The sequence below is a fragment of the Xiphias gladius genome, chromosome 10 (assembly GCF_016859285.1).
Source record: "Xiphias gladius isolate SHS-SW01 ecotype Sanya breed wild chromosome 10, ASM1685928v1, whole genome shotgun sequence".
NCBI classification, from domain to species: Eukaryota; Metazoa; Chordata; class Actinopteri; order Istiophoriformes; family Xiphiidae; genus Xiphias; species Xiphias gladius.
Genome location: NC_053409.1, coordinates 8,151,201 through 8,174,698, shown reverse-complemented (window position 1 = coordinate 8,174,698; position 23,498 = coordinate 8,151,201). Strand labels below are relative to the sequence as shown.

The 23,498-nt window shown below is 39.0% G+C and overlaps 1 protein-coding gene across 2 annotated transcripts; it reads right to left on the bottom strand.

The window, feature by feature from the left end:
• Positions 1-1,559: 1,559 nt before the first annotated feature.
• Positions 1,560-18,803, bottom strand: c9orf72 (C9orf72-SMCR8 complex subunit). 2 transcript variants are annotated; one of them, XM_040137702.1, is made up of 12 exons: positions 18,674-18,803; positions 17,121-17,616; positions 15,112-15,207; positions 12,858-12,922; positions 12,174-12,246; positions 11,221-11,337; positions 9,990-10,225; positions 9,774-9,831; positions 8,848-8,957; positions 8,552-8,603; positions 8,422-8,466; positions 2,660-2,755 (listed from the first exon to the last, which is right to left on the bottom strand). In XM_040137702.1, exons 2-10 carry the CDS (start codon positions 17,565-17,567, stop codon positions 8,555-8,557), a joined length of 1,251 nt encoding a protein of 416 aa, XP_039993636.1. In that variant the 5' UTR covers positions 17,568-17,616; positions 18,674-18,803; the 3' UTR covers positions 2,660-2,755; positions 8,422-8,466; positions 8,552-8,554. The 2 variants fall into 2 exon arrangements, with proteins under 2 accessions (XP_039993635.1, XP_039993636.1); XM_040137701.1 differs by lacking the exons at positions 8,422-8,466; positions 8,552-8,603 and having other exon boundaries at positions 1,560-2,755.
• Between the last annotated feature and the right edge of the window lie 4,695 nt (positions 18,804-23,498).

Below are 23,498 nucleotides of genomic sequence, written 5' to 3'. Positions count from 1 at the left end.
TCTTTATAGATGATATCATTTATGGATAACCACATCTCAGAGAAACTGCAGTCTGGTTTTGAAGGACTTCACTGTTCATGAATTGCCTCAATTAAGTTGGTAATTATTTATGACTCACTGATAAATTTACTGTTTTACTTCAATCTTAATACTTTCTGACCCCAAAGACCAATGCTATTATAATATTGTTAAATGTTATTCAGCTACATCTTGAAAAGGTGGTTAGAGTCACAGATACAGCTCCCAAATGGACCTCATCCGACTGATCTGATATGTGGGGTATTCTCAGGGTTGATTCAGGACCAGTGCTGCTTTCAATCCATACTGCGGACCTCCAACAGGTCTCAACACGATATCTACAGTATTTCCACCGTGACACACACAACAGTTTGCTAGATGTTATGACTTAATTTATCAACACCTTTACAGCAGGACATCAAGGACTGAACATTTAAAAAACTTTTCTGCGGTTGAACAAAAAAATGCAGAGTACATTTGGCACACCCAGTTCCATTAACCTTGTCAAGTAGGTCAACCAAAAATTGAGCTTGCCAGTGATGTTTGAGTAAGATTTCCATTTTCATCTGCAGCGCTGTAAAAGTTGGTGTTGATTCTGAGGGCCCAGCTGGAGAGGATGGACATAAATTCCAGTTAGAGGGGCCCAGATATTTCCCTATATACTGTGTGTGTGTGTGTGTGTGTAATTATTAAAACCAAAACTGGAAAACAGTATCAGTTTGCATGTATTTTACCCTGCTTTATTGTGGCTGCTTTTTAGTGTCAGAATACTTCCTGGTATTTTAATGATTCTGCTTTTTAGGTCAGATTCTATGGAGACTTAAAGTTTTCAATGTTAAATAAAAATAAGACATTATGTAATAAATAATTGGCTGAATAAATAGACAAAATATATATCCTGACCATTAATGTACCTTTTCACAACAGCAATTTCCTAAATTATTTTTTTGATTGGCTGCCTCTTCCATCCAAATGAGCAGACAAAGTTTGTGATTAAATCCAAAGAGACTTTGGGAAAAGTACATTTTCAGCTTCTACACTCTAGAAGCTGAAAATGTACTAAATTTTGCCAGCCCAACCATATCAACCAGCAAGCTCTAGAATCTAGAGCTTGCTGGTTGATATGGTTGGCGAATTTTTATGGCAACCGTCAACATTTGTTTTGTCCATTCTTATGCAATCCATGCGCCAGTTTCAATAATTCTAAAGGAACTGAAAACAGTGTAAAAGATGTGAAGTTTGTTACTACAGTGTTTATTACTCATTGCCCCGTCTGAACAAACAGACAGAAATTCACTGTTCAGACAAAGTAAAATAAGTCAAAGTAAAAAGAAAGGGAACAAAATAGGTAAGATGTCTGGTATTTCATACATTTGTAATAAACGTAATATTTTTGGAAACAAGTAGTATTTCAATTTGTAGTATTTTTGCTTAAAACAAATAATATAAATTGTCTTTAACATGCAAATTTCCTCATAATCCTAACAGCAAATAGCTGGGTTGTTGCTGTGGGAGAAGAAAAAAAAAAAAAAAAAAAAAAATCAGTGCAAATCCATTTAATGCACAACTGGGTAAAGATATTTACATTCTCAGTCAGCTACAAAAAGATATCTGCTTTACCAGGAGGGACTGTGATAAGATTTAATTTACGGTGCTTTTGTATTTTTACCTCCACCAAGGAGGTTATGTTTTTACCTGTGTCTGGTTGTCAGCAGGATTACGCAAAAAGTATTGAACCAATTTACACCCACCTTGGTGGAGGGACGGGGCATGGGCCAGAGAAGAACCCATTACACTTTGCGGCAGATCCAGATCATTTACTATGAATTTTAAATTTTTTTTTTCTCTGAAGTCTGGTGTATGTTGTTTGATTTTGGTTGATTAGAGTGCCCTTTTAATTTCTTCAATGAAATCCTCATGCTTTATGATTACTCACAACCTTTTTGTAATGGCACCCAAATCTGCACCATTCCCAATGAGCACAAATGGTCATTGATTGAATTTTTTTTAAAGGGCAATCCAAAAGTTCAAAAGGTTCAAAGGCCAACTGAGTTTGTTGTATAACAAAGGCAGTGAAGAAACTGATAACTAATATTTTCATAAATATAATTTAAATTAAATTGCAAATGTCCTGGTGAGCACCTCGGCCAATTTTAACACCATAAATTAATACAGAACCTCTGTTAACAGAAGGCATAGAATACATGAATAATTCATCCCGCAGAGTATAATTTAAGTCTTCTAAAAACATTAAATTCCCATTATGCTTACAGTTGATCAAGGCAATATATCAAAACTTTAATTCTAATGGCTCATAATAGCAGTAACAATCAATCTTTGAAGTCATGCCCTGTATTGAGCAAGATACAAAAGGAAGACAAAATGTTATTTTCATTTCGGCAGAGCGGAAAGAAATATTCAGACTAATGGTTATCTCATGAAAACACATTTGCATGCCTTCATGTAACAATAAAAACAAATACACAATCACACACAAACATCTGTTTTCATTAATCGTCTAATAAATAAAGTGCAGGTGAAGAATAAGAATCAAAAGCTCATGAGGACGTCTCGCTCCTGCATGCTGGTGTAGAATGGCTTTCCAAACACAAACGAGTGCAGTCCTGCCCTCAGCTTCTCAGCAAAGGCCATTACAATGTTCAGGTCTCCTTCCACCATCAGATCCAGATCCGTCTTTAAACTGCGCAAGGAACGAAATGGCTTCTTCCCTTTCTGCCTGTGAAGAGAGGTGGGGAGACATTTTACTGAAGGGTTAACTGTTAACAATACACAGGGTCAGAGGATTTGCATTAGCATCTAGTTGGGTTGCAGCTGTGCACAGGAATTCCATGCCACAATGAATTATGTATGCTGCTACAGGATGGCAACTGAGCATAAACAATCTTGTCAAGGCACCTGTAAAATAGTACGGCCTTAGACCTCAGGCTGTAGCAACACCATAAACAAAACCGCTTTTATGCTTTCACACGAGCACACGAATGATGGTTTTGCTTGTGTAGTTAGTGCTGCCTCTGGAGTGAGATATGTTCAAGCTTTTACCATGTATGGGGAGAAAAAAAAACATGGTATTCAAAACATATTTGGAGATATTTCAAGTGTTTTAGACATAAGAAGAAGAAAAAAGTCAAAGTAATGTTTTGTGTAATTTATTATTCAGAAAAATAATCTGTTGAATATCTGTATTATATAAATGATATTAATTCAGAAATGACAGAATATGGCAATTTTTTAGGAAATCCCCACAGAGTAAAAAGGATTATGTATTTCCCACCTGATCTACAATTGAACATATCAAGCTGAACGTGTCAGAATTTTGATCACTTGGTGCATAGCTGTAATTTTCGTTCACTGTACGCTCCAATAATACAGATTCCCTTTATGCATCATGTCTGATATGTTGGTTCTAAGGTAAAACACTTATGTTGTACTGTTTTTCCTCCTGAATTTCAACTTCAGAGAAACCTCTTCTTTGTGAACTTAAAACTGTGCCTCTACTATTGTGGATCAACCACCGTTTATGAGTAAATCTTTCCAAAAAAATCTGAGCTTCACAATCGCTGTTCCAAGAAATTTCAAGGTTTCGAATGTAACAGAAAGGATGCGAAGAGAATTTTAGAGGCAGCGCTATGCCATGCAAAGTCAACGGAAAGACACAATTAGACTCGATTATGCCTGGAGCTGCGCGAACTGAAAACATTTAAACTTGAGCAAAAGGTATGCACTTGCCTGGGGGCTTTATGAATCTGTGTAATAAATTTACAGAGAAATTATGGAGAGACAACAGAAAGAACTGGAGTCTGTGGTGAGTTCACGAGTTCAGCCAGAGGCTCAGGAGAATACAAACAGACAGGCTCCAAACCCCAGGCATGGCTGGTGCATCTGCTGCTAGCTAGTTTACAGCTAACGTTTGTACATTCGCTACACTGGCTGTTTGAGTTGAATAAAAAACAAACGTCGTAGCTGTAATAGCGTGAATGACGCAAAGCAAAAATTCACTTCACTTTCTGTCTGAACACACCTTAAAAGTTTTTGCTGCAGACTTCCTAGATCTTTCCTGAAGTAATTTTTGGCCACTTGGAGGCAGCAAAGCAAGCTATAATCACAACATTGACAGATTAACACCTTATAAATTTGATATGGGTAACATGTAAGCAAACAGTTGCTAATTTACAAATCCAGCCGATACAAAGTAATACTGGCATTCATTTGGAGTTGAGTTTGTGTACAGCTGATATTCACTACTCATCTAAATTTTTAGAATGCCTCAATTTTTTCCAGCTTTTTTCCAAATTTTTTAAATTTACATAATTCAATGTCTCAGTGTTTCTGATAATACAGAACACACAGAACAAATAAACAATTGAAGATTTTAAAAACAAGAAATCATGGAATCTTGTTGTTAAACAAAATATTTGACTAATCCAGCGGCCGAACACCCTCATAGCATTGTTTCTACAATGGAAATGAAACATTGTTTGGAAAGTTTGCTGTTGCAGAAGTTCCCAAGAATGTGTTGCACTTGTAGTTTGCTTTGCTTTCATCTTCTGTCCAGTTCATCGAAAACCAGCTCCAGGGGGTTTATGTCTGGAGACTGTGCTGGTCTTCCATCATGTGAAGCAACCGTCTAGTTCTGTTCCTCTAATGGAAATATACAATACAACTGTACTGCTGCAATGCAGTGTTGACCCTAATAATGCATCAGAGGATGTAGGAACACAGTTTGTTCCAACACTGCCTTTGTACAGACAGAGGGTTAGTAAGTAATCAACAAAAGTTAGGGCACCTATAGGAATGTTTGCTACAACTGTCAAGGTTTCACTTACTTGCATTCCTACAAAAAAGCAGAAAGTTAACCCATTACTTGATCCCTGAAAAAGCTAGTTTATATGAAATTTACATTATGTTTCAGTTTTTGGTGACCTAAACTTTTCTTTTTTCCTTGGGCACTTTCACTCTTACCTTTGCATTATTTAAGTTTGTCAGTTTAAGTAACATCTCCCATGTTATGTGCAGCCATTTGATCCATGGTTAATTTAAAAAAAATCTTATACGGTACAGCTTAAAAATGTTTGACATGGTGACACAAAATCAATTTTCTGTTTTGAAAGACCAAAATACAAAAACTGGTACAGCCAAATTTCTTGTGCATGTAATTTTAGTTATATAAGCATTTTGTGTGCATGCAGGCTTGTTTGCCTTCATTGATGCAATTCAAGCACTTTTGACAAGCCCAGTGTAACATTTTTCACCAAGTAGCTAATTAGTACTATGCAGTGTTTGACGAAATTCATTTTGAGTGCAAATAATTGCAACAGGTCCTCACAATTTTAAAAAAGAGAATCCTTTGGTTTGCTTTCTTAGAGCCTGAGCATCCAGACACTGATAAATGAATACTAACATTTACAGAATGTAATTTTTCTCTTGAATTAAAAGTTGAACAAGAGTCTGAAGTTCATCAACTTTGTAACCAATCATAAGTAATTAAGCCTGGGCCAGGCGTTACAAATATTCTTGAGTGTTTAAAGGCTTATACACAATAAAGAAGCACTTGCTGAGGTCTTCACATGTCTCTAGCAAACAAGTACAGCAAGATTGTATAGAACGAGAAGATGGAATAGGGAGTGACTACTGTCCTAGAAGGAGTGGGAAGGTCAGTCCTATGATAGGAGGCACAGAAGGAGATGAGTCAAGCCCAGATGGAGCGATGACCGGGTCACCACAGGGAGGTCAGCATTAAAAAAATTGGGGAAGCTAAAGACATGGTGGACTGCAGAGTTTCAGATGAATAGTTGGTGCTTAAGGAGGTGCTTCTGGGGCTAAGCCAGAAGGTGGTTACTGTAACCCTGATGGGACTAGAGCGTGACTGGAGATACAATTATTCCTAGTTCTTTTACAAGGAACTGAACCAAGTGCCTGAGAGGAGGGGAATTCGGTGGACTGTAGACTGTAAAGCTACAGTACTGGTTTGTAACTCGTTTTATTGTTGAGTGAATGTTCTGTGAACTGTCTAAAGGTGCATTAACGCAAATATGATGTAAGGTCATCAAAAGTCACTAGGTCACCTTGCAACCTGGCATACGGTCTCATTTCTGTGCCGGAGGGGGCCAGAGAAAGGAGAAGTTCTTGTCAGTGATCAAATGATGATCATAAAAACATCATTTAGTGTTTTGATGATGATGGGGCACTGTCATTGCTGATTCCACTCCAGAGTCTCTCAGCCTTGCGTGGCTGTCTTGACTGGGAAAGTAATGGCATGCGCTTTGCAACATTTTCTTACTAAACACATTATTCACTTCATTGAACACTTACGTTACACGTAGATGGGGAAGCTACCATTCTCGGGTGATGCTGAGAATTCATTACCCTGTGTAGCTAGACAGCCTGCCACTTCTTCCCTGTTTCTTCCCAATGTGAATGCTTCGCACATTTTTTCCTACATACAAACTAGCACTGTAATTATTTTCTTCATTTATGACTCAGCTAAACCTTTTCTTCCTTTTCTTTGTCACCAGTCATAAGTTACCGCAGCTCAAAGTGATGTTTTCCAACTGCTGAACATCCAACTTTATCTGACCAACAGTCCAAACCCAAATCTATTCAATTTAAAATGATATAAAATAGAGAAAAGATGCATATCGTAAGATCCAAAATACTGCAGAAAGCGAGCATTCAGCAATTTTTGCATAATTGGCTTTAACAGTTAATCAACCAAAACCAAAACATTTAGTTTCTTGCGATTATTCTACGAGCCTAAATCTGCTCTGCATATCTTCAGTGCTTGAAAAAAAAAAAAAAAAAAAGCTACTGACTACAACCACCCAATTAAAACAGGTATACTGGTACCTTCCTGTCTTGTATTAGTGTTTTGGATGGAAAGTCTTACTATTCATATTTTCAGTAGGGCCAAGTGTAGCACATTGCTACAGTCCTTCGCCCTTGAATGTATTATTTTCAGTGTATTCACTTTTAATCTAATATTTCACAGTTTGTTTCTATGCACTAAGACCCTGACCTCCTAAAGGTCTTTGCAAATGTCCTCAAACCTAAGTAATCTCTTTGGATTACTATCAAATTGGAAATTCATTTTGCTGGTGCTAAACTCCGGGATAGACTTTTTGTGCGCTTCACCACATACACTGTATATACCTAATGAGAATTGTCATTTTGAAGGACAAAAATGGAACGAGGGGATACTGAAATTATTCAGATGCCCACACATCTTTTAGTAGAAAGGAAACTTCACCTCTGATTGTGCATGATGTTAGCCCTTTCCTGATAAAGCATGACGTAGTATTTTTTTCAAGTGAGAATATGTCTGCTATTGTGGTATTGCACAGAGGCAGAAAGTCAGATCATGACAGTAGACTGCCGGTTGCGGTTAAGTATGTACTTCCTACATCAGAGGTTTACAAATCTGACACTGGTGGGGTAAAAAAAAAGAAGAAGGGAAGGGGAAAAAAAAAACAACTCTTTCAACTTATTTCTATTTGGGGCATAATCATGCTCTGAGTTTTAGAACCACAATTCTCATAATTTGGGAGCTTTGGGGGATATAAACAGGATGTTTAGTGTTGCCATGGAGCCAGCAGATTAGCTTGGGGCTACAACTTGAGCCCCATTAGCCTATATTCATTCACATTTTGGCAAAAGTGCATTACTAAGTGTATGCCAAATTAGCTATTAGCAGTTACTGTTTGCAATGTATCCATGGATGTACAGACAACTATCACTGGATTACTTTGATACTGAAGAAAACTTAAAAATGTGATGATTCTCAAGCATGTTCGGGAGTTAGAAGAAGCCTTTTTTTATCTATGATTTCTAAGTGCACTGATGGAAGTTTATTCGCCGTGGACATTGGAAATAATGAGATCCTCCGGAGCTGCAAGTCACACTGGATCTAAAAAATTGTGTGTCGTGTCTGTGTGTTCAGACCTTACTTTCTTCAAATGTCTCAAGACTTATCTGTAGAAATTAGCATGGTAAAATCCCTCATGTATTCACTGTGTATGTATTTATGTTATAAACTGTGTCTAAAATCCTGTAGATGTCTTGTGCAGCACATCAGGGCTATACATTTAAAACAGAGTGAGGGTGATCATATCAGTTATTTCTACTGCTCAGCAGAAAGGTACCTGTGTTCTTTGCAATACTTCCCCTGCTAAAAGTAGCCTGCAGGGTAACCTGAGCATATGTTTCAGTTTCTCTATGTCTGATGTACTGCTCTTCATCTTCATCTGTGTCAAGTATCTGCTTTACACCTCCAGTCAACTGAATCAGAGTAACTTTTTCCATATTCCCATGCGTTTCAATGCAGTGCACAGGTATTGCAAGTAAAAGGATGCACCTCTCTGCCCTGGAGCTCTGAGAGTGTGTTCTCACCCTGCATGAGTCTTTTCCGCTCCTGCATCCCCACTGTCCATCAACCTAGAGGGGTTTGAGATTTGTTTCAGCTGGGTCCTCACCCAGGACCAACAGATGTTTCTCAACTGGAGTTAATGTTGTCAATTACCTATCATTCTGTGTTTGTAATTTGTCCCTCGGGAGTTTCCATAGCCTCACCCCTTGTAGATCGAAACCGTGGGGATAATATTAACAGATGCAGAAAATCACTGACATGACTATGTGCAGTAAAGTAAAGCAAAAACAATGGCAGAAAACAAGTGAATTATCAGCTTTGATATTTACATTTTTTGTTTCTTTATATGGTGTGATTCAGTGTGTGCAAGTGTGGTGGTCTATTGCCTGCCATCACACATTAATCCTTTTTGTTATTTGTTTTCAAGTCTTATTAGTAGCAGCTCTTACGTTTCGTCCTCGATGTACTTGAGCAGCGTGAGGGCCTTCCTGTGGAGCAGCAGCAGGAACTGGGCCAGATAGGTGCTCCGCAGGGACAGGCCCGGCTTCAGCATGAACACCTGGGTACGACACAGGATGTCAGTTAGTAGTTCAGGCTACAACTGGGCTGCAAAAGGTTGGAATAATACACCCTCCCTCTTCCTTTGTGCTAACCTTGAGAAAGACACATATTGCTGTTGTCGTGAGAAAAACTTGTAACCGCAAGTCCAGGAGCACTTACAAGGGAATGGATGGTGGGTTGTGACCCTTGGGAATAAATTCTAAGGTTTTGTATCCATGGGCTCTAGAGATTACATCAGTGATGTGGAAGCATGTTTTTAAAGTATTTGCTGCAGCCAAATACAAATCAAGGTCTGATTGAGCCCACCTCAAACAAAATTAGATGTGTGGCAGATATGGGAATCGGCCACTTTCACCTTCACAATACTATAGACTGCTGCAAAAAACAAACAGGTTTGTCACAGATAACAAAAACTAAAAAACCCACTAAATTAATTTCCACTTGGTGATTTCACATTAAAACCACTTAACAAGCAACAGCTGGTTGAAACCTCACTTAGAGTTGCAACATTCTTGTTAATGGTTCGAACGATAATGAGATTTGGAAACACTCAAAATATGCCCCAATTTGGTTTCTATGACGACTCAAATCAAATTAAAAGTGAACTGATTTCAAAGTACTTGGTTTTGGATGGTTGTTAACTTAAGCAGGTTTCGTAGTATAGAGAATATGACTTTTTTCCTTCATGGATATAGAAGTAACTTTTCTTCTAAATGATAGTGGATATTGAAAATTAACGTTTGTTATTATATTTTTTCTCTTTCTATAGAAACAATAAAGAATGATATGTAAAGAAGTGTGGCTATATTCTTACCTCATCTATAAACGACTTCACCAAAGTGTCTTTATGCATGACATCCTGAAATATATTCCTAAGAAAAAAGCCATACTGGTTATGATACTTAGTTTAAGAGGGAAAAAAATGTAAACATAGTGTATGTATTATATTGCAAATAAAGCTGAGTATTAATAATGTAGAACTATAACTTTCATCTCACACAGAAATACGAGAGATATGTGCGGGGCTTACAGGTCAGGAGTGAAGGTTTCGTCAGTGTGAATGACTGTGTCTGGGGGTATGTCGTCCTCGCTGTCTGTCTTCCACAGCGTGCTTAGCTCGGACCGCATATAGCGCCGCTGGTTGTACGTGTGCTCGTGGCACGGCGGCATCTGCTTCACTGTGTTGATATCGACGTCAATGTGAGTGGTTGGGTACGGTGAGTAGAGCACCTGGCGGAAGGGCAGGACGAAGCTGCCCGTGGAGTCCTGGGAATAATTGAATAAATAAATAAATAAATAAATAAAAAGAACAAATTCACAATCTGTCAACTCTAGGTTAATCTTACACCATGGTATGGTTATATTTTTATGTGTGAGAGCAAATTCATGGTATTCAGGTCTTGTCCCAATTTAAAGAGCAGACAGCACAGAACACTTTGTTTATATATGAAGAAACAAAAGCGGAAAGCAAGCAGCCGCATATATAGAAATGCCATAAGCAAAGGCTGAACATCAGAGTAGGTTTACACAGACATCCTATATCCATGTCATGTGTGCAAAGAGGTTTAAATAAATAATTTTATATTTTGCAAGCAGGGAGCTTCCGGTATCTTTTTTTTGTGGTTGTCTTCCGTGGCCAGATTTTCTTGTTTCACACTGCATTTTTTATGGAAATCCTTAATGAGATCCTGCAGGAGCTCCCCCACACAGCCAGTGTGTACCGTACTGGCTCTTTGTGACTGAACTAATAAGCTCTACCAAGCTCTCTGCTGCTTCTTTAGGTGTTCTCATCTGCTCTTGTTGACTTGCTGCCTATGTAGCATTATATGCTCCCTGCCTCCCAGAACAGCGGCACACAGTGTGGCAATTTCTCAAAAAACCTTAAACTTTGCCGACTTTCATGAAATTCTGTTCCGCGTTTGACCCCCAGTAATAGTAGAAAACGTTGTTGCAGGTTTAAGCTAAACAGAGTAGAGCAAACTAAGAACAAAGCTAGATATGTCAATACCTTAATGTGCACATTGAAGTCGCTTGAGTAAAAATAAAAACCTTTGAAGACCACGTAAAAAAGCTCAATGTATTAAAACAGATCTGGATCTTGTGATATGTAGTAATAAAAAGATCTTAGTGCAACAGTGTCGGGTCTGAAAAAGAAATCAGAGCAACAGACTGGGTAAGACAAACAGACACAACAGAGAACAATAACCAGGCTCTAATTCAAATCACATCATACTGTATAATGAAAGGGAACTGGTTGCTACCTTGAGCAGACCCTGAACGAATAGGCCTGTGTCATATTTGAAGGAAGAGTCAGCCTTGCAGAGGCGAGAGCACTTCCTCTCCACCGCGGTGAGGAAGAGGCAGAGAGTCCTCACAATCTGCAAGAAAACAGACTTGTCAATCGACACAGTGACCGTTTAACTCTTCAGCTGAAGAGGCCTTCGGAGAAATCCTGCTTTTGATTATTAACTAAGTCAATCCACTAGATTTCAGGTGAAGGAAAAACAGGTTTGAGCGTATTTTGGAACAAAACACATCCAATGTGACATAATCAAAACTATTTGCCACTATAACAGGTAAGGAAATTATACATTTATTTATTTGTACATTTTTAAAATATAGGCAGCAAATAAATGGCCTGTTATTTTTATCTTGATTTTAATGGTTCTTACACAATCAGCACAAAATTTACTAAAGAAGCCACATTTTGATTATAGACTTTAATCTGCTATTACGCTTGAGGCCAGCAGTTAGATACAAGCAAAAGTCTTGATTTAACTGGCACTCAATTCAGGCCTCAAGTTGATAAAACTACAAATGAAGACCATGTAGGCTTTTAAAATTCACTGGGCAAACTGCTTGTAGCTACCTTCAACTGTAGACTTCTGTGAACAGTATATGATGTGCAATATCAGATTTCTTTCTCGGTTATTGTGCCCAACTTGTCTTCTTTTAATTCAGACATCTGCTCATTTTCAGTAGCCTATATGTTTTCACAATACAACTTGGGTTTTCTGGACACAACTGGAGCTATAACTGTACTGCCAAGCCCAGACTGACATTCAAAAATACTGACACAAGCAGAAACAGGATGAAAAATTGCACGAGGGCCTCATTGAACTCAAAACAACAGCACACTTTAAAAACATTTTAAATTATGCAGATGGGTCACAAATTTTGACTGTGTACAGCCACTAATCAATCGTATATTTACCTTATTTACTTTCTCTGGGTTGCTTCCAACTACTACTGAACAGCCGCAAGTCTGCAGATGAGAGCTGATGGCCCTGAACCGAAGAGACAAAGACATGCAAATTAAAGACAATTAGCTTGATTAGCATTACTCTAATTATTAATGACAGAGTTTGGGAATAATGATTGGGAACTGACTCCGAAAAACATTTATGAGAGGATGAGGAGGATGAATTCAGATGGTAACTGGCTCTGGGCCAATGGCAAGTTACATTAGCCTAGTAATCCTTAAATTTGCCCTTTTACTCGTGTAGTTTGGCTGACATTCTAGCATGATTACTTTTAGACTGAATCTTAGCTCAAATACTATAACAGTACAGCGATTGTCATTTTATTCCTATTAAGAATCTTTAGACATCAGCTATAAAGATGCTTTAGATCCAAGTAAATAAGCACCAGTTTACAGATACTTTGTCCTCTCCACAGGATTCTGAACTAATCCTTTTCAACTCTGAGCAATTAGGAGCTTCATTGCCGGGATGGACTTTCCGGACTCTCAACACTAAACAGTGATTTAGCTTTTCATCCTTCCTCTGGAGGAAACTTTGGCTAAGTGGAGAGCCATTACTCATCATTGGAAGGTTGATGGGTGTTAAATGGTGATGGTTCATCATCTGTCTCCATTTGCCTGTGCTGGAGTGCTTACTTGTGGAGGAAATCCTCGTGGCAGCTGTCCCCGATGTCATCATCATTTAGTACCGTGTCTTTTATCTACTCAGCGGGAGTAAAACAAATGAGTCATTTTTTTAAAAATTGGACTCAACAAAGACAAAAGTGCTGATGGGCACATTTACTGGCCCTGCCATGAAAATAAGATGCAAAAACAACATTGTGTAACAGTGTAGGAAACAGCAAAAAAGATTCTGGGGAGCTTCTTTGTGCTGCTTTTTTACATGTATTTGCATATCAGAAAGGATCAAATGTGTCGAATCAGATTGGTTGGTAATCTAGGCAGAAAACCTGGATAACTCAAATCTCTTGGAAATAGAGGTAATTTAAATGAGTGAACGAATTAAACAATGGAAATTTACCAAAGTTAGAGACACAGGTTTTGTTCAGAATTAAAATGCTACTGAGCTCCTTTCAGTTCCTGCCACCATGAAATCTACATGTTAAGCTACAGTTAGGTCCACAAATATTTGGACAGTGACACAGTTTTCTTAATTTTCCCTCTGTACACCACCACAGTGGATCTGAAAGCCATCATGATGTGATTGAAATGTAGACATTCAGCTTTAATTCGAGTGGTTCAACAAAGATATAGTATTAAGTACTTATACTTAGTCCCTCATTTTCAGAGGCTCAAAACTAATTGGACAATTGACTGAATCAATTTCATGGCCTGGTGTGGCCTGTTCTCACATTATTTAATGACAAATTAAGCAGATAAAAGATCTGGAGTTGATTCCAAGTGTTGAATTTGCATTTGGTAGCTGTTCATGGGAACCCTCAATATGCGGTCCAAAGAGGTGTTGATGCAAATGAAGAAGGGCATCAGTAGGCTGAAAAAACAAAACGAACCTAAATCAGACAGATAGCAGAAACTTTAGGAGTTGTCAAATCAACAATTTGGTACATTCTTAAAAAGAAGGAATGCACTGGTGAGCTCAGCAACACCAAAAGACCTGGAACAACAACATCTAGCCAGGTCAAGAACGCTCTTGACACAGATAAGTGTGTCATTGTCAAAGTCTGCAATCAAGAGACGCCTTAATGAATGTAAATACAGAGGGTTTACCGCAAGGTACAATCCAATAGTAATGCTCAAGAACAGAACGGCCAGATTGGACTTGGCCAGAGATCCTCTAAAAAAGCCTGCCCAGTTCTGGAACAAGATTCTTTGGACGATGAAACCAAGATTAACTTGTAGCAGAATTACCGAAAGTGAAGAGTATGGAGAAGGAAAGGAATGGCTCATGATCCAAAGAATACCACATCATCTGTCAAACATGATGGAGGCAGTGTTATGGCATGGGCATGTATGGCTGCCAATGAAACTGGGTCACAAGAGTTTATTGATGATGTGACAGCACATAGAAGTAGCAGGATGAATTCTTAAGTGTATAGGGCTTTACTATCTGCTCTGATTCAGCCAAATGCTGCAAAACTGATAGGACAGTGCTTCACAGTACAGATGGATAATGACCCAAAACATACTGGGAAAGCAACCCAAGAGTTTCGCAAGGCAAAGAAATATTGAAAAACTATTCTTCGATCTCCAAGTCAGTCACCTGATCTCAACCCAATTGAGCATGCTTTTCACTTACTGAAGACAAAACTGAGGGCAGAAAGACCCACAAACAAGCAGGAGCTGAAGGTGGATGGCTGGCCCGGCAAAGCATCTCAAGTGAGGATTTGGTGATGTCCACAGGTTCCAGACTTCAGGCAGTCATTGACAGCAAAGGATTTTCATCCATGTATCAAAAATAATCCTTATATTTAAATTATGTCGATTTGTCCAATTACTTTTGAGCCTCTGAAAATAAGGGACTATGTATAAAAATGGCTGTAATTCCGAAAGGGTTAATGTGGTATTTTTGTTAAACCCCTTGAATAAAAGTTCAAAGTCTACGCATCAATCACATCTCGATGGCTTCATTTTAGACCCATTGTGGTGCTGTACAGAGGCAAAATTACGAAAATTGTGTCACTGTCCAAATACTTATGTATCTAACTGTATTAACTCTACCTTCTCCTTAAAAAAAAATTTGGGTGGCAAGATTCTTGAAAGCTATTGGATTAAATAATGAATGATAACTATGCGAGCAGCCATTAATTTTTAACAATTTTTTTTTAACAAACAGTAATCATCAGTATGGTAAGTGGGTAAGAATGAGAATGTGAATGTGTGTGTGTATGTGTGTGTGTCTCTCTATCCCTGTCTGTCTGCTGCTGCTCACATCTATATCTTCTGGCACACTGTGTGTCTTCATAGAGGCCAACAGCTCCATGATAGGGACAATCTCCAAGCTCAACACTGAGATGATGTTGTAGCCCTGACATTGAAGGAAAGAAGAAACAGTGAACGGAAGCACGGCACAAATACTAAAACCAGCTGAGTGTGAGAACCATTGATAATCCTTTTTATCATTCAGGATTTCATAACTCATTTGTGCACCTGTTCTGCATTGTACTCGAAAGCCGGACACCTCGTTCTCAAAATAAGAAATATTTTGCATGGCGATATACATGGGGCAGACAAAGCAATACACATTAGATTTACACCGATAGAGCAGCCGGGTCGATGTTACACTCCCCCAGAGAGCACTGATTACACTGTTTATTGCACTGTTTACATTAAGTATTTATGTTAAGAAAAGAAAAGATTTTAGGTCAGATTTAAAAAACACATAAAGATACTTCAACTCTTAAGTAAATGATCAATTATTATTCGCATTTACAAAACGCTCCTAAATATGTTTATTATAATAGGTTAAAGAACAGTCAGGGTTGGATATTGTTTGAAAATTTTAGTGGGAATACCGGTACCAATACCAAAACAATGCTTCTGTCGATATGTTACATTAAGAAATGATTTTCTACAATACCCTTCTTTATTTAACAGTAGGAGTCCAGTTTCCCAAATGTCAAAGCAAGCAGCTATGCAAGAACTGACTTTTGGTCAGTGCCAAAAAAGTACTGAGGATGAAGACCCAAGCCAGTAGGCAGTATTTGTCAGCTATAAGGGCCCCGCCAACCAGGGCTATGACGTACAGTATACAATTTTCAAAGCAACACAAAACTGCTAAAAGAGCTCCAAACTGGCCAAGTGACAGGTGTATCAGGAAAAACTAAAAACCTACTAAAATACTCTATCTATGGAGGTGGTCTTCTCCATTTCATTTTTTTCCCCCTGTTGGCTGCAGGCAATGTGCATTTGTCCTTTTGTATACCAATATCATCCTACAACAGAGACTGAGTGACGCACTAAAGCCTTGTACTTGTTGTACTTAAGATATAAGATATGAAAGTAAACCTACTTATGGTTTTAAATCTTTTTTTATATTTATTTTTTATTTGCTCCCAAGTCTGTTTGACACCACCGGGGTTGCAGTTGAAAGAATAAGGCTAAAATTGTCAAACATGCCATAAGCATACATCTAAGCAACACATTAATTTAATGGATTGCACAAATGTAATTATAGTCAGATCTACTTGTGCCCTAATGAGGGGGCAGGGATATCATAAGCCTATTAACTTATGCATTCACACAGTCGCCAATTTTTTGCCGAGCTATCCTCCTTGCATTTGGCAGCTGCAACTGTTTCTTTTAGCTTGGATTATGTGTTTAACTTCTTCGCATTTGTCTAATATTATAGTTTGCTCTTCGTTTGTAAAATGTGCCGCTCTGCTCCCAGTAGACTTGTCCATGTTTGCGATTGGTCATATGCTGCAAACGCCGCTCCTTTCACGTGAACACGCGCAGGAAAAACTGCGTTGACTTACCGAGCTGATAACCACTGTAATTTTGAACATTTAGCATGATTGCGGTTGTTAGGCTTAGTGAAGCCAGATAACCAAAACGATATCCTGGGTATTTGTAGTACAGGCCACTGGATGTGATAAACATATGCACGGGAACACGGGAGATGATAAACAGGCCCATACAGAAGTGTCTGCAGTGGTGATGTATTTTGATGCCTTGCTAGTCTAGTTATTTTGTCTACCCCTATTATTACCTGCTCACTAGCTTTCTCTGTAGGAGCTGTCAGACCGAATTAGCTAACTTACTCCTCTGTGTTAGGAGACTGCAACTTTATTATTCTGCCAATGTTGCTGCAACCCCAAATGGATGGAACAGAGGTGAAAGATTACTTAATACCCCTTTAAAATCAGGAGCTATGGTTAGATAAAGTTTTAAACACTAAGCTCATGTCGAGGAGTGAGAAGTCAAGGGATCAGCTGGTACCTTCTGCATCCAAATGCGCCCCTTGCGGATGACGTGTTTTAGCCTCTCCACACAGATGGTGTGCAGAGGCAGGTAGAAGGCCAGTTCTGTCTGAGGCAGGATAATGGACAAGGCACATGTGTTCTTGTCCCCCTTCAGCTCGCCATCAAAGATTAGAGACACAATGATGACGCCCTTTTCTGCCAGGACAAAGAACTTCACATCCACGGCGCCACACTCAGCACTACGCAGAATCTCCCCATTAAGTGTATGATTGGCCAAAAAGGTGACCTCTCCATCGCTGAGGAACATCAGTTGGTCACCCTTTGGTGCCCAGATGTGGCGCACCCGTGGTCCCAGGATGTTGTCCCAGTAGGCGAAGGTGGCAGCCAACAACGGGCATTCTCCTTCTACTGCTACTTCAGACTTTGCTACAGCAGGTGACTGGGGCGGACAGCCAGAAGACATTGGAGTGGTTTGGAAGAGTTAGTGTCTTCTGTACAGCTAAATATTAAACCTACACCAACACAAAAAAAAAAAAAAAAAACAACAGTTGTGTTTATGGTACCAGTAAATTACACCACTGTCAAATTAGTTAAGAGTAGATTGTTATTAAACAGCTGAATTTCAGCTACCAATACCACGAGCCATATCCTGGAATTGCACAATGATCAGATATAACCTTTGTCGGCTTAATGAAAACATACTTTGAAATCTAGTAAATCTGATAATACTTCTCTGTGAAAATGAAAGTGATTTGTTTTGTGCTTCGCACCCAGAAGCAACTTCTCCTTCTCTGACAATGTCTAGGTTGACAAATGTGAAAACCTGAACATGAATGAATGCGTGTCTTCTGCAAGTTTTCACCAAACTCCGTTCAAAGGTGTAGCAATTCAAAGCTTTTATCATTTTCAACAAAATATACATCTATTGGATACTCAGCCAAAAGCCTATGCTAACCATTGTGGTCTTCTGTTGAAGTCGGCATATATTACATATATATTAGAACTGCATTACTGCAAAATATTTCCTTTTATTTTTACTTTTCTAACCACTCCCTAGATTAAAGTGTTAGGTGTTTTACCTGAGGGCTTGACAGATCAGGCGTAATAGACACATTTAAATGACGATAAATAATAAATGAAACTGCTGTCTGATTGACAGAATGCAGTTCGAATTTACCAGGATCCCCTAGTGATTAAGGTTTGTACTTGTCCTGTTCAGATCAGGTAGCTATGTATATCCGCGGCGAGCGATGTGGCTTTATTTTGACAGTTTATGCATATGGAATAACCTATTTTCACAAATAAGAAAGCACGTAAATAGCCTTACACCCCAGACTAACGTATCGCAAAGTAACGCAACCATTAAGGCTGGGCTAGTTAACATACACAGCTTAATGTCAGTAAGACAGGAGGAGTAAGGAACGAAAGAACGTTAACTCGGGTATTTATCCAGTCAATATTTTGTAGTCGGGCTAACTCAGGCTTTTGAAACCAGGCTAGCCCGCTAACTAGCGTCAGCCAAACCAACAGTGACCTGGGAAGCACTGGATTGACATCGCCGTGACTTACTTGTTCGGCCTCTTTGGTGCTGACCACAGCGCTTCTATAGGAAAAGTTTCAAGTGTTGCCGTCCAGTCATCGTTACAGTTTTTTTCTGTTACTGCCACAGCACGCGGCGCCTCAACGGAGATTAGCCAGCTGCGAAGACACTTCCTGGAACGTCAGCGCTACGTCAACAGTGGCCAGGGGGGCCACGGCTCCCCCTAGCGAGCGAGGCGCGGCACTGGACGCTGAGTCAATGATGTCATTTTCAATGCCAGGCGGCCGCCCGCAGAAACATTAGCTATTTAAATTCAGTTACGTGGAGCCAGCCCATATAAATGGTTGTATCTGCAGGCAAAACACTTTGTGTTAAGTCCATCATTCTGAGGGTACTGTGAGACCACATTAATGGCACCCCACTTAACTCCTGGAGACCTAACACTGTTTTCCCTTTTTTTTCCTCCCCCTTAAATCATACCACTGTAAATTGCTTTCCTGACATCTCCCAAGAGAATCTGGCTGCTATTTTCCTTGAGGATATATCTGACATCATCAAATTTATAAGAACTTTAAAATCTCCTCATTCCTCCTATGCCTTAAGGATTAGTGCATCCATTGCAGTTGTCCAGGGAGCCCCTCCCCTCACGGAAACTTGGTTGAATTAATGTACGACCACAAATACCTTCACCCCCATTCTCAGCACTGTATATTAATCTGTGCACCGTAAACACACCTGAGCTTACACCTAATTCACATTTTTATACCCAAATAACCCAAACATAACACCCCACAAAAGCACTAATTGTCATTTGTACACTTACATTTTTTGTACACATTAAATGCACCGGGTAAAACATGTTAATCGGGTCCCTTTAGAGGTGCTGGTAGGTGGATTTTGTCACCTTTGAACAGAGCCAGGCTAGCTGCTTCCCCACTTCCAGTCCTTATGCTAAGCTAACAGGTTGCAGGTTGTGGCTTTATATTTAACGGACAGACATGAGAGAAGTGTGGATCTTCTCATCGAGCTCTCTGCAAGAAATCTAATAAGCGTGTTTCTCAAAATGACGATCTATTCCTGTAAAGATTTTAGGTAGAGTAAAACATATGTTAATGTAGTGACTCATTTTGCATCCAGACAGGAGTAGGTATAGTCGTTAGGTGTTGATGTCTCTGAATATACAGGACATAAGAAAACTTGCTCTAAGTTTTCTTTCTTTGTGTCGTATCCTTCTATGTGTCTTTCCTTCCATCCTTTCCCAGTGCTGACATTATTTATTCTTCTCCTGAGGAATTCTCTGCCTAACCTTTTGCATCCTGTCAAAGTGTTTGCCCCATTGCCAGCCCTTCTCTCGATGACTGAATGTCCACGAACCACATGAACAACAAGCCACGGAAAGACCTTTTTTTTTTTTTTTTTTCCACAGAGCTCAGCGACAGCAAACTTGGACAATTTCTGGACGGTCAGCCAGCTAATCTTCTGAGATAAAGTTGGCTCCTGCTGGAGTTTTCAAGGTCACTGACTGTCAACAGCCACTCCGAACTGTGTGCCTCCTGGCTGCCCCACTGATATGACTGCACTCTGAGCCCTGCAGCCTCGTCACTGCAACAGAGGTGAGAGGCTGATTTCAGTGAAGTCTTCCCACCTCTCTTTATTTTTCAGAGACAAAAGGGACACATTTTTTCAAAAAGGAACGATGGCATATTTGTAGAGCCATTTTTAATATTAATGTGTTATGTTATTTAGTTTTTTTTTCTAATTTATTACTGGTGGATTGTCTATACATCGAACCAGGTCTTATTTGTATGTCTTTTATTATCTCTGCCCTGATGAAGGCCCTGCAAAGTAAAAAGTGGTCTTCATTTTCAACGATAATCATGCCAGCTTAAAAGGATTTTAATGTACCTCATCACCTTACTTTACATAAAAGTGCCTCAAGATTTTTTTCCCTCCATGTTATAATTCTTTTCATCTTCAAAAGCACCTTAAGGTTCCTGGATCGCTTTGTGGCTGGAGACTACCACAAAGATGAAATCAGACTCTCTAACAACCCACAGTCAGAACAGACTCAACCAATAACCAATTTACCGTCAATGTAATGGCGTTACTTTGTTGCTTGCACAGTTTCTTTGCACCAGTACCAAGGCTTGGATAATCACGTATGTCATCCACAATATCCTCGTGTCTTTCAGTACCACTGTTTTTAGAGGTCTGTTACTTCTCAGTGGCTTGAATAGGTCCTAACCGCAGTATTAAAGTCACAAATTTGGATCTTTATCATTTTATTAAATAGATGTAAAACAAGAACTCCCTAACTATACAATACATTGCTAAGTAATGGCACTCGCTATTTTGTTAAAGATAGAGATGTGAAAGGTGAAAATGTTGTCATTATCTCATATACTTTAGGTTAGGGTTTAAGAGAATCGTTCGAGAAATATGCTTTTTGGGTGGTACTGATTTTGAGAAATCAGTACCACTCTTGTATCTGTCCGTTGAATATGAAGCTACAGCCAGGAGACGGTTAGCTTAGCTTAGCATAAAGACTGGAAACAGGGGAGAACAGCTAGCCTGAAAAATCTTCCTACCCACACCTCTAAAGCTCACTAATTAACAAGTTATATCTTGGTCTTTTTAGCCATACAAAAAGCTCCGGGAAGTTTCTGTGGCTGACCAAGAAAATGGACAACACATAAACCCCCGTAAAACCAGAACTTGTTATTTTTACACTAACGTTTTGTACAGATTAAACAAATGAGATATAATATGTTAAAAAGTAATATTTAGAGATGTAGGCAGATTTTTTTTTTTTTTTTTTACCTTTCGACAAAGCCAGGTTAGCTGTTTTCCCCGTTTCCTGTATTTATGCTAGGCTAAGCTAACCTGAGTCTCCTGGCTGTAGCCACATATTTAACATACAAACATGTATCGGTCTTCTAATCTAACTCTCAGCTGGAAAAAAAAGCAAGTGTATTTCCCAAAATGTCAACGTGTTTCCTTAACCAATCTAAATTTTTAAAGCTGATGCTGATAATAATATTTCTTGCATTAAAACTACTCATTCCCAGTATCCTGATATTCACTGTCCTTAATTTGACTGTTTACATGTCATTAAATAAAAATGTACACACGGTTTTACATAGTCATATTCATGGAAGAACCGCCCATAATAAAGAGGCAAATATTTGTGTGATATATTGGCAAAATTATATCAGTCTTACGCTGCTTCCAGCACTGTATCCATAGCTATAGTTTATGTAGTGTTATTGGTCTCTCTATGCACTCTCAACACCTTCCCACATCCTTTCTTAACACCTGGATTTACTCTTCACTTGTAAAGATTGCATTATACTATCTTCCTCAGCTTTTCAGCCTCTCTGATTGTGTTAGCAACTTTGTGAATGTAGACTCTGCTCCCTTTGACAGCAGAGAGGCTTTATTTTAAATTTGTATGAGTCAGCTTTCGTCCTCGCTCATCATTCAACTTGGTGAGCAGACTTTTTCTGCAGTGGTGCTGTTGTCTTCAGTTGTCATTTTATCCTCATGTGCCCTAATGAGAGGGAGGCAAATCTGTATGCGCTGCCTTTTTTACCATTCACAGCCCATGATGAGTGGGAAGAATTATTGGTCATTTATCTAACTTTCAGTAGCCCTGGCTCCACATTATGCCACTTTTCTTTGTCATGATAATGACTCACTACATGAAACCTTCCATTTCATAGTTTTACACATTATTAGCCAGATGCGAACGCTCTGACCTGCATGCTAATGACTATAAGCTTGTTTCGGTCTGCAGTACATTTGACCCAGCAGTGACTTCCTGCAGCTGACGTTTTACATTAGTGAAAAGTGTGTGGGTTATTAATTCACATCGGATGAAGAAAATATTGCATTACTCACTATAAAAATAGCAAATAGCTGTCCAGCTGATCCCTTCTTTTTTGCAAAACGAGCAGCATGGCTCTGTGTCGGTCTGTTGGTTTGTCAGTTCTGGACCGAAATATCTCAACAGCTACAAGCTTTTTTCGTTCTGACATTCATGGTCCCCACAGGATGAAGTCTAAGGATTTCGTTGACTTTTCCTCTAGTGCCACCACGAGGTTCCTGTTTTTGGTTCTGAGTTGAAATATGTCAACAATTATCAGAGAGACTGCCATGAAATTGTATTGACTGATTGATTTGCCTCAAGATTTACCTCAACATTTCATGTTGAGTGGTAATTACCAAATTTAGCATGCTAACATGCTAATTTAAGATGGTTAACAGGGTAAAACATTATAGCTGCTAAACGGAAGCATATTATCACTGTCCTTGTTGGCATGTTAGCAAGCATGCTGACATCAGCATTCAGCTCCAAATAGCGCTGTGCCTCACAGAGCTGTTAGCATGGATGTAGACTTTTAGACTTGTTAAACTGTTAAAACTGAAATTTCTCAGCAAAATCACAACAGGCACTAGTTGTCATTATGTGACATCCCTTTAACTGGCGGTCTGCTTTTTTTTTTTTTTTCCTTTTGACTTGGATACAAAGGCCTTGTTATAACACTCAAAAACACTTCAAGTTCATTTTCAGTCATCATTTTAATTTCAAATAAATTTCATCTCATTATTGCCAGCTGAGCTTTAAGGTAAGAATGTTAATTTTCTAGCCTTGATGAAGACAGTCTAGTCAGTTAATAGCATCTCGGTAAGTCATTTCAAATGAATCTGTAATGTGTTTGGCACAGTAAATACCCTATGAATTGCTAATACAATTAATTGGGGATTTTTAAGTACAAAGAGCTAAATTGGATGACTGAGCAGTGATCTGTGCTAAAAGCTCTGAGGTTATGGAGTCTGCGGCTGTGTCTGTGT